The sequence below is a fragment of the Lynx rufus genome, unplaced genomic scaffold, assembly GCF_022079265.1.
Source record: "Lynx rufus isolate CCGP_SWC_20201006 ecotype Redwood Valley unplaced genomic scaffold, mLynRuf1.p SCAF_7, whole genome shotgun sequence".
NCBI classification, from domain to species: Eukaryota; Metazoa; Chordata; class Mammalia; order Carnivora; family Felidae; genus Lynx; species Lynx rufus.
In genome coordinates this window covers 23,123,274-23,135,068 of record NW_025814889.1, presented here as the reverse complement: position 1 = coordinate 23,135,068, position 11,795 = coordinate 23,123,274, and the positions used below count along the sequence as shown (strand labels likewise).

The following is an 11,795-nucleotide window of genomic DNA, read 5'->3' as shown; positions in this document are numbered from 1 at the left end:
TAAATAAATGTCAGCGTTCTCTTGCGCATTTCACCTTAATTCGTTTCCCTTCCCTCTGCCTAGAATGTATTTCCCCTTCCTTTTCACCTAGAAAATCTTCCCATCCTTCAAGACTCACCTCAGATTCTACGTCCTGGGTGAAATGTTTTCTGACTATTCCATGGCAACCCTTGCCTCTTTTAATCCTTACAACACTTAGCTGTATCACTAATATTTTACTTACTCATCAACTATCTTGCAGTAACTCCTTTGTGTCGTACATGATTTTTTTGCCTCCCTAACTGCGGTTCTCAAGGACATAAATCATGTCTTAAAAAAAAAAAAAACAACAAACTTTTGTCCTCCTTTTAGAAATAGTGCATTCTTATACACACAGCAAACATTTAGCTGCATTTTCTAAATATGCTATCTACTTAAAACAGATATTCTTAAAAAAAATAAGATATGCAAAAAAATAAGTAAACAAAGTAAGAACACATGAATGAGTGAACTTTGAGTCCTCCATTATTTTGTCACTGCTTCTGATTTTCAATTTTTGGTTTTAGAGCTTTGTAGAAACAAGCCAGAGATCTAATGTTAACATAAAACTGGTTTGAATTTTTATATTTTTTAAACAAATTGTTTCTGCTCATTCAGCTAATTTTTTTTTTCTTACAACTTTTAAGATGCTTCTTCATAGAGTAGGTCTCTTAGGAAATGAAGCAGAACGTTATCAGCAAAGACAAATTATGTTAGGAATGCCATCTTGTGGCTGAGAGTAGTCCATTACACTATAGATCCTTTTAGTGGCAATCTTTAATTCAGAAATAAAATATCCAGGAAATTCACAAATATAAATCATGGTTAAAATTATAGTTACTACCAAGAAAAGAAAGCTAAATGTGTGTGTATGATTGTGTGTGATTTCAGTTGCCAAAAGAGACAATGTTCATTATAAAGAGAAATAATAGGCAAATTATATAGGAATGGATTCCAAATAATACAGAAAAACTGCCACCTATAACTATAAGCATACTTCTATTAAGACGATTCAAATACTCTGAATTTTGGGAAAACTTTTCTCATGAAAGAGAGAAGTAATTTTACTTCTATATCCACCACTAAGTAGTTCCGTTGATAATTACACCCTAGATTTTAATCATGTGTCTTGATTTTCAAACTGCATCACCCTAACTATAGCTATCCAAAGGGATGTGAAGGACAAAGCACTTATCTAATTTGGATCATGTAGGATACATACCATTAACTGTAGTCCAAAATGTGGAGTTTGAAGAGAGTTAAAAACACTGGCCCTATCTTAAGAGATGGGCTTACTACTTCTTCCATACAAGTTTGCCATTTGAATGATAAATTCTCTTTCTAGTCAATACAAACCTAGTAATGGTTACAGATGTATTACAAAACGACTGTTTAAATATTTTCATTGCCGGGTGAATAGCAGACATTTTGGTCCACTTAAAAGTGGGATGAGGGAGTGGAAATTGACATATCCCTAACGAGTGCAAAGCACTGCACAACGGCGCAAACGTCCATGCACTATGCTACCCTTTTGTCACTTCTAGATGATAAGGTTCCAAGCAGCATGTGCAGGTACAATGTTCAGTCACCGAGATTAGGTTATTGAAATTCCAAAAGGTAACAGGCCTACGTATAGATGTATTTACAAAAAAAATGAAAATACTATCGTACTCCAAATCAATGTTTGTGATTTATTATCGCATGCTTATCACCAGAAAAAAATATTTTACTCAAAACATTTTTATATGAATTGATTTTGTATTAGTTTTTCCACATGATTCTTTAGGACGTCCACATCAGCTGCACAGACCTGGTACTCCATCTTCTCTTGCTGCTTCATTCTTTCTAACAAAGCTTCATGAGGTGGAGGTAATGCGTTGTACGAACTCAGTAAATAAAGCTGACTTGATGAAGTATGGTTGATTTCTTTAATCTTTAAAGCCTGCATGATAGCAGGTGCAAACTTTGAGTAATGAGCTGTAGATGCGACAATCACTGGGCAAGTTTTGTCTTGCATTCTGTCCGCAACCACTTTTGCAACCGCAGTGTGTGGATCCAGAATATACCCTGAAGTACTGTAGGTGGAATGAATAGCTGCAAGGCACTCTCTCTCAGAGCACCAGTCGGCTACAAAATCCTGCTGAAGTTTCTCGACTAGCATCTTGTCTATCTGGAAGTGCTGCTGCTCTTCTAGTTGATTAAATAATTTTGTCATTAACCCTCCGTCTTTATTAGCCATCATGTGTAAATGTCGTTCCAGGTTTGAAGCTTTAAGAATATCTATTGATGGTGAAAAGGTAGGAGTTATTTTTCTTTCCCTCAGATCATAATGTCCTGTTTTTATAAAATCAGTCAGAACATGGTTCTGATTAGAGGCACAAATAAATTTTCGAATAGGGATTCCCATCATTTTGGCATACACTGCTGCTAAAATGTTACCAAAGTTTCCTGTGGGAATACAGACATCCACTGGGCTTCCAAAAGAAATAAATCCTTGGCTAACAAGATCAAGATATGCAGAAGCATGATAAACTACTTGGGGAAGCAGTCGGCCCCAGTTGATGGAATTAGCTGAACTTAAGATAGTTCCATGTTCCATAATAAGAAAGCCAGTAAAGTCAGAATCTTTAAAAATTCTTTTTATAGCTGTCTGGCAAAAATCAAAATCTGACTTGACACCCACTGCCCACCCATTTTCTTTCTGGCTGCCAATTATTTGTGCTTTTTGAAAATCACTTACTCCATTTTCAGGGAAAAATGTGGCCACGGCTATTCTTTGCTTGTGATTCTTATTAATACGACTAAAACCATTTAAGACTGCGCTGCCCGTGTCTCCTGACGTAGCTACAAGTATCATATAATTGCAGCTTGGTGGAATACAGTGTGCAAACAGATGAGGCAGAAGCTGTAAAGACAAATCTTTAAATGATCCTGTTGGTCCATGGAACAGCTCCAGGATGAACTGGTTGCCTGAAAGGTGCCTGACAGGGGCGATTTTTGAGCAGGCAAAGTTTTCCCCATAAGCAGTTTCAATCATTTCTCCCAATCTGGCAGCAGGTATGTCAGCAGGATGTATACACTTTTCCAATAGTATTTGTGCTCTTTCTATGTAGGTTGCTCCTACTAGGCTTTTCCACTCCCTACAGTTTAATTTTGGAAACTCCTTCTCAGGAACGAAGAGTCCACCATCAGAAGCTAACCCCTCAACCACTGCTTCACTAAAGAATTTTGTTGAGACCTTCTGCTCGCAGTCTTTAGGCCAATTGTGTCTTGTTGAAATGAACGTTTCTGAGTCCACATCTTGGTATCTTTTAACTGCATTAAGCACTTTGTCAGCTACCTCCTCTGGGGAAGCCCCACTTTCACAAAAAACACGGGTATCGTACCATTTCTTATAATACTGTCTTCTAAATGTAAGTAAGTCTTTCATAGATGTGCCAGCATTCTGACCTACAATCCTATCTACTTTCATGAATTTTAAACGACTGACTAGATCTATTAGAGGTACGTCCAGGTATACAATTATCCCATTTTTCTTCAGATGCCACATGCTAGCATCATGCATTGGATTGGACCCAGTAAGGGAAATCACACTTCCAGATGCAGAGAAGTTTAACACAGCTTTTCCTTCCTCTTCTAAAAATTGCTCATTACCAACATCCTGTAATTTTTCAGACACACTCATATTCCAGGTTTTTTCAAGGATATCATCATCCACATCTATGACACAACAACCTAGTTTCTGACCTATTATTCTGCCTACTGTTGTTTTCCCAGCACCAGGAGGTCCCATCAGGATAATATTTTTGTCTCCGACAAGAGAGTGGGTTGAGTGCCATGACTTCCTGAATTCTGCAAGTGCAAAGGTTCTTGAAAGAAACAGCTGCACATGTTTATCCGTTCTAACATGTACACTAGGAAAACATTTCTGGGCTATTTGTTTCAGATGCGGACACCGGTTAAAGTGGAGCATTCTCTTTTCACTTTTCTGCCCAAGTCAACCTAAAAACTGGCTTTAGCCCTTTTCAAAACATAAAAACAAAAAAGACATTTGGTTACTAATTTCAACGGACTTAAAGTCCCAACAGGACTGAAAATAACCATGTCCACTGTACATAAACTGTTTAGAAATCTTTCAAATGTATGGGACATTTAAAAAGTACTTAAACCCAAATTCTCAAATATTACAGATATCCTCTTAATAATCTTTTCGATCTCAAGACTGAATCATCAAAACTTTAGAAATTTGTAACTATAAGCAACACTTTATTCAGAAAATGCCTTATCATAGAGGCTTTAAAACACACACACACACACACACACACACACACACACACACACACAAAATCAGAGTAGTAGTTCTTTTCCTGTAATGAAAATTGTTTCTTGGTTTATAACCCATATAAACAAGGATTATTTGGAATGCTATTTACTTGCAATTCACAAAAGCTGAGTAATATTCTTCATATTTCCTTTTAGTTGTATGAACATGCAGACAGACTTATAAGTTTCTTATAAAACTCACAACAGGAAAGCAGGCTAAAATATTTGCTTACAAAACACTTAAATAACTTCCCAAATGAGGGGCGCCTGGGTGGCGCAGTCGGTTAAGCGTCCGACTTCAGCCAGGTCACGATCTCGCGGTCCGTGAGTTCGAGCCCCGCGTCGGGCTCTGGGCTGATGGCTCAGAGCCTGGAGCCTGTTTCCGATTCTGTGTCTCCCTCTCTGTCTGCCCCTCCCCCGTTCATGCTCTGTCTCTCTCTGTCCCAAAAATAAAAATAAACGTTGAAAAAAAAAATTTAAAAAAAAAAATAACTTCCCAAATGATAGGGCAAAGGTATGACATTTTTTTGTCTTATGTGTCTTTTATATGCATATTGTAAAAGATCATTCTTACATACTTTTCATATTGAAGACTTTTAAAAAGCTAAAATGAAAGGTATAATATTATGCAAATAGTTAAGAATAAATTGATAATTAACAGCAAAGTCAAAGGCTACGTATCTATAACCTTATCTGCATGAAACTGTCACTTTTGTTTCTGTCCTCTAAACATGATCAGTGGAGAGACTTAACTCAAATTCCAGACTCTACAGTGATAGCAAAAAAAAAAAAAAAAAAAAAAAGCCTCAGGAATGCTTCCAGTGATGAGAGAAAATAATTATTCTGGCATGCAGAGCAGCTCTGCAATTCCCCACGCTAGTCAGATCCTTGTCTTTGGAAATATACTCACCATTAAAACATGAATGTAAGCCATACAAGTCAAATTCTTAGTCGTGTGCAAAATGCAATTTAGGAACTGCTGCAATGTTCATGTACATTCACTACAGGAGTTCTACAGACATGTAGTGGGGCTTTTCACACGTTCCACAACTAAGCCATATTAAATATTAGGTGGTATGTTTAAATATGTTCTGAAAACTTTCAATCATTTACTACTCTGATTATCTGTAATACTGTGTTCTGTAATTACACATTTAAACCACTTTAAACTAACACCGAATTTAACTTACAAGTTAAATTAGAACTGTCAAGAGAAGGATTACATTTCCTTATTTGGCTTTTCAGCTTGTATGTGCTGACTTGTAATTTCCACTGACTTGTAAATATATGACACACAGGAACCAATCTTAGATGAAGAGTTTGTTGGTGCTGAGGCAAAGTCAATCTTAGCAAAAAAACGGAGTCTATAATAGAAAAATTTTCAAGTTAATCATCACTGCATATAATATTATAAAATTCCACACATAGACTGGTCTATTATTAAAATATCTACCTAAAAATTTTAAAGTATAGACAAATAATCAATTGACCCCTTTCCTGTTTCCCCAAATCTATTATTAAAAGATTAAGATACTTTTTTTCAATATCTGTGTCTTACAAAAGAAATTTTATTAAACCGTACTACTGAAGGAATTTTTTCCACCAAGCAATATGAAAGAGTAATATTACCAAATAATAACAAATGTACAACATTTCACAATGACACCTAAAATTTTCATTTTTTAACTGTTTAGTGATGACAGAAAAATTTAAATCTGTGGCCTAAAGCTATAAAATGAGTGTTTGAATTTCTCTTGTAGGTTGTTTTATCCATCTGAATCACTACATGATTTGTACGTAATGATAACCTACGGTAAAAAGTGCAAATACAGTGTCGGCTACATACATCTATCTCTTGGCTACTTAACTGAGCTTATAATAAATTCAAAGCACATATCACAGTGGCTGGCACATAAGAATATTCTCATATATGGTAATATTAATTACTGTCATGCAGAAACAGTGGACCAAAATCATTTAATTTGAATCAGAATACCTAGACTCAAGGCTAAGTATATTTTTTTACGGTCTGGTTAGTTTATAAACCTTCAGAGAAAATAATGGTACTTATCCATGAATCAAGAACTGTTTTGCTATGCAGTCTAATTCTCTTCCTGTAGTAAACCAAGGACCAGAGAACGGTACACTTGAGCCATTCCAGCAATCTCTTTTATTGAACTGTATTCTAGTAAAGTACTTTAACACTAGTAATTTTTCCTGGAGGAGAGAACACTAGGTATTTTGAAGGCACTTTATAAAATAAGCTGATTAACCTCCTATTCAGGAGGCTTTGGCTTATAACATCACAGTGTGTGTTCTTTTTTTTACTTCCCAATGTGTAATTTTCTGATGTCCGTATTAGCAATCATTCTAATATTACCTGAGTAGCTGGTTTGTTTTTATGAACATTAAATCTTTTAACTGATCTTCTCCACTTTGTGTTGGTTACTACAATGCTCACCATCAACTATTAAAAGTAGAAGACTGTAACACAAACATTATGCAGCATTCACCTTATCTTTTGTAACCTGAGTTTTCCTTTACTTTATGTGAATTAAAAATAGAAAATTATGACAGTTCAATTTAATTCTGTATCAGTATTATTTACCAATAAAAAGCTTCCTGAGAAATAGCAGAAGGGAGTTGTTAAGGGCTATAATATGTAAACAAATAGTATTACTGTTAAAGAAAAATAAAGAAGATGAATTCTATTTTAAGTAACATACTGAATTTTGTTTTTTAACATTTTAGCCTCAAATTAATTTTAGGGCTTCAACATCCATTGTAAGCAAACCAAAAGACAAGATGAATAATACCCACACTATGTAACTTCCATCTGGAAATTAGGTTTACTTAAGAGTAATATAGTCAATTCTTGTTATTCATGGTAGTTATATTCTATAAAGTCACCGTGAGTACTAAATTAGTGAATATTGAATATTCTCATTGCTCCTAGGGGAAATACAGGGTTAGGTTCCTGTGAGCCTCTAGTCACCTTTTTGCCAACTGATCAATATATAACCTTGTTTTATGTCTCTGTTTAAAGACACTTTATATATTTTTTGACATTTTATATATTTTTTATATTTTTAATATGTAATTTGTACATATATATGTTTGATTCAATACCATTGAACAGCCAATAGTACTCTAACTTATGCCTGAATGAGGCCTATCTAACGCACATTTTATCTGTAGGTGCATCATAGCCTTATTGCCTTAGGAACACTAAGCACACTTCAGCCCTCTGGGGGCCATGGTAAACATCAAAATCACTAACTAGAGGCACAGAAATGTGAAAAATGTGGCACTAAATAGAATGGGAGAAGGACACTTGTTGGCCGTATCTGAGCTGAAACCAGAAGGCAGACAGCACCACCTTGCTTGACCTCAGCTTGGAGCATGCGCATCAGGAGACTCCTATCTTTCGCCACAGTGCGTGTGTCCATGAACAAATGCACAGGTTCTGCAGGGAATTACCTTGGGGTTATAAATAAATTCTAGCGAGCAGAATTCACAAATGTCGAACCTGTGAAGAGTGAGGATCAACTGCATATCATCCTCCTTTATGACTCAAAGCCATGTTGTGACACTGAAAAGGCAATTTTCCTTTAGCCAACAGACAAAACAATTTCCAATTAAATGGAAGTCAACCACAAGAGTCAGAAAACAAAAGCGGTATTTAGACCAAATCACTTGGCTATAAAGTACTCAGGTTTTACTATCCCAATATCCTGAAGTATTTTTTGCAGAGCCACGTTCCTCATGAAAATATTTTAGTCCTACTAACTCCTCAGAGGATGGAAGATCAGCACATTATATAGTAATACTTTTTAAGTAGGTTTTCCTACTAATCACTTAGAGTGGGGCTTTTTGATCCACTAATTCCATTGGCTACTTTCTAGACATAATAGACACCTGCCATTCAAACAGACAAATGAAAAGGCAGTAATGTGTCAGTGTCACAGCAAGAACTTTAAAATACAAAAACACAATGTCCACATGGACATAATGATTCACGTACTCTTTGATCTCAAGACACAAAATTTAACAATTTTACTGTGGCAAGCTGATCAAAACTGAATAAAGAATTCAAGGGAAAAAAAGTAGAGAAATCACTTTTTAAATCACTTTCAAATTATTTCCCATAAATGCTAATAAGCTTACATTTTTTAAACCAAAAACCATATTAATTTTCAGCAACCTATGTACAGTGACGTTTTCCTAAGGTCACACTAGATGACTGCTCATCAATTAAAATCATACCCATTATCAATTTTTACTTCCAGAATGGTTGAGAATAATTTTTCAATTCCATTATAAAATTACCTAGTTTCCAATTCCTCTGGGATATCATCAAAATCCTATTTAGTCAGGATGATTTAGCATTTCTCACTCATTTAAAACATACTATTCCAAAATAAAACATAAGACACAGCACTTTAAAAATTATTTTATGATGAGAACTGGCTATAGTTCAATAAACTTCTGAAAATATTCATGTCTTGAGTATGCTTGTCACCCTATGTTAATGCAATCTAAATTTCTCAGAAGAATGACTAATCCAGTCCATTGTCTTAAGAAGTAAGACATCCTGATTTTTTAAAATTCTTAAAAATGACTGCATTTTTACAGCAATAAATCGTTTCCCAATACATAATTTAAAAAATGCAAACATACTGAGACATAAACCAATCACAGGGGGTAAAATTCCGCTCTGGAACACTGAGCAAAAATCTTCTCATAACAAGCCTTTGTGTCAGTCAGCTCCTAACTTACCTAGAAATAGCAAGGTGGAAAGGGTGGAGGAACATACACTCCGGTGCCTGTTGTAATCACAGGGCTCTTATAATCAAAAGTAGAATTTACAAGTTCAACCCTCATCCTTGCCCCTATTTAGTATCAAAGCTGATTAAGCCTTTCCTGTGGCTGCTCTTTTGCTGTTGGATATCCTCTTAATGGTCTTGAGTATTTAATTCAAGACTTCCTAAGTATCCTTTTAAACTCTGTAACTTAGAAATATTACAAAGAGTATCTCTTACACAGGGTTTATTTTCCTCCTCCTTGTCTTATTTATATTCCCACCTATGCCTATTTTATTCATCTAAGTAAATTAGATTAATCTTTAGCAAAAAAACTCAAATTTGTATGTACAAGCATTTATAGCAGGGGTCTGTGCAAACCATAACCCACAGGCCAAATCTGTGCAAAACCTGGATAATCACCTTTTTTGTAAATTAAGTTTTATGGGAACACAACTTTGCTATTTGTTCACCTGTTTAGTATTGTCTGGCTGTTTTTGAGCTACAACAGTGGAGTTGAGCAGTTTTGACCAAAACCATTCAGCATGCAAAGGCCTAAAATATTACATAGCCCTTTATGGAAAAGGTTCATGACCTCTGACAATATATCAATACTAATTCCTGGAGGGCATATTGGACACAGATATTTTAACAGTATTGCTATTTTGAGGGAATTATAAAAAATAGAAATATATTCTTTGTAAATATGTTTTCAAAAGGCAAGCAGAATTATAGACCAAGGATCTAAGGGAAAAAAGTTCCTTTCTAAATGATTTAACAATTTCATCAAGACTGTAAACTAAATATACTATAGTGAGATCATAAATTGTTTGGTATTTTTAAAACCACAGTAAATACATTGTCATCAGTGAAATTACTGTATTTGGTAACACCAAAGAGTCAGGACTGTAGCTAAGGTCGGTTGGTACTAACTGGAGGTAACAGGCTTTACGCTTACTGGCTTACTGGCTCTTTTAGGAACTGAATAATATAAAACATCCCAAAGTGTTTCTTCATTAGAATATTTATAAGCTCTAGGCCAATGACCATCCATTGGCTAATGGTGTTATCATTAGGAGTCCTTAGTTCAAAGTTTAGTATGTATTCTTTAGAAAAAGAATTTTTCTCTTTATACATGCTAAGCAAAAAGAACCCCCCCCCCAAAAAAAAAAAACATAAAGGGGAAAGGAAAAGGACAAAGTGGTATATAGACACAGAAAAAAAAGTTTTAAAAAGTAGAAAATCTGATGTGAACAGGAGCATCATTTCCAACGTGTCACCCATCTGAAATAAAATGTTAAACACACGGGATAAAGATAAAAATCTGATTAACTGGATAAAAAAAAACTAAATGTATTCTTAGCTAATGAAATTCACTAAAAGTCCCAAATGATCAGCACCTACATATTCTGCATAGCCTTTTAAGTAGGAATTAAAAGATTAATGAAGCAATCGTGCTGTTTTTCTCTCTCCACCGAGCACCCTGGCAGTGAGCCGACCCACACTGGTGTTGTCTTTTATCTCTGACCGTCTTTATTCCCTGTGGGCAGTGGCCTCTGTAAGTTTGGTTCAAACCAAATAACTTATTTCCCAAATCTTGCCAAAATGCCTTTTAGAGACTCGGGGTGGCAAAGGCTTCTATATGAATTTTTTCAGCAATCTTACGTGAATAGGCTTATAGAAGACCAGGCGGTTCAAAACGGAATAAAACCTCTTCTGAGAAGACAATATCAAAAAAGGGACAGCAACCAATCAAACAAACAAAAAGCAAAAATTCAAGGGCCCATTTAAAAAAGCTTCTCCTTCTGGTTTAGGCTGCTCTTTTTAAAAACAGCCAGTCCACACGTCGGTGGAGTAATACCTAAGAGGAGGGACCCGACTAAGAGGTAAACTGGGGGAGCAGAGAAGCAGCGAGGCGCAGGAGAAAGAGGGAGGCCGGGGAGGACCGCGGCGCGACAGGTGGATGGGCGTAAGGCGGGACGTGGGCGCGCACTCCCGCAGGTGGCGAGCAGGGCAGCCGAGCGAGCTCCGGGCAGCCCAGGCAGAAGCAGCGGGGAAAATGCGCGCAGACACAGTTGAGATCACAACGGAGTAGCGGAAAGGGGAAGAAACGAAAAGGGGAAAGGCATGCGATGGGAACGGACCGGTTTCTACAGTTTCCCTTTCTTTCTCCTCAAATCACTCACCAAGAAAATCACACTGAGAAGACTGGGGGGAAAGGAAAGAAAATGGGAAGGAGCGTCCAGGAGCCGCCACTGCCGCCTGGGGACGGACTCCCACACCTCGGGGCCTCTCCCCGGCTCGCCCACGGCCCAGGCCCGAGGCCCTCGCTAGGCCTGATCCGCCCCCAGCCCCGCGCTGCGGTCTCTGCGCCTGCGTCAGTCAGGGAGGGCCTGCGCGCCGGCGCGCCCCACCCACGCCCCAGGCAACCTCACGCCGAACACGTGACTAGCAGTCCGCGCTCCACCTATGTGAATCCTCCCTGCTCCTCAGGCTCCTCCCCACCCCGTCCAGCTCTCGGCAAAGGCCCTACGTCAGCCTGGCCTCAGCTGCTCGCCCCACCGCCGCCGAGATTGGCACCTGCGCACGAGAGCCTTATTGTGTGACGCCTGCGCAGGAGCTACGCTTCCCTACAGTCTGCAGTGGAGTGTG

At 37.4% G+C, this 11,795-nt stretch overlaps 1 protein-coding gene across 3 annotated transcripts; it reads right to left on the bottom strand.

The window, feature by feature from the left end:
- Positions 1 to 1,689: 1,689 nt before the first annotated feature.
- On the bottom strand, positions 1,690 to 11,475 carry THNSL1 (threonine synthase like 1). Of its 3 annotated transcripts, XM_047066275.1 has the most exons (3): positions 11,330 to 11,475; positions 5,532 to 5,705; positions 1,690 to 4,039 (listed from the first exon to the last, which is right to left on the bottom strand). In XM_047066275.1, the coding sequence occupies exon 3, from the start codon at positions 3,989 to 3,991 to the stop codon at positions 1,760 to 1,762; it is 2,232 nt and encodes a 743-aa protein (XP_046922231.1). In that variant the 5' UTR covers positions 3,992 to 4,039; positions 5,532 to 5,705; positions 11,330 to 11,475; the 3' UTR covers positions 1,690 to 1,759. The 3 variants fall into 3 exon arrangements, with proteins under 3 accessions (XP_046922231.1, XP_046922232.1, XP_046922229.1); XM_047066276.1 differs by lacking the exon at positions 5,532 to 5,705; XM_047066273.1 differs by lacking the exon at positions 11,330 to 11,475 and having other exon boundaries at positions 5,532 to 10,326.
- Positions 11,476 to 11,795: the final 320 nt, after the last annotated feature.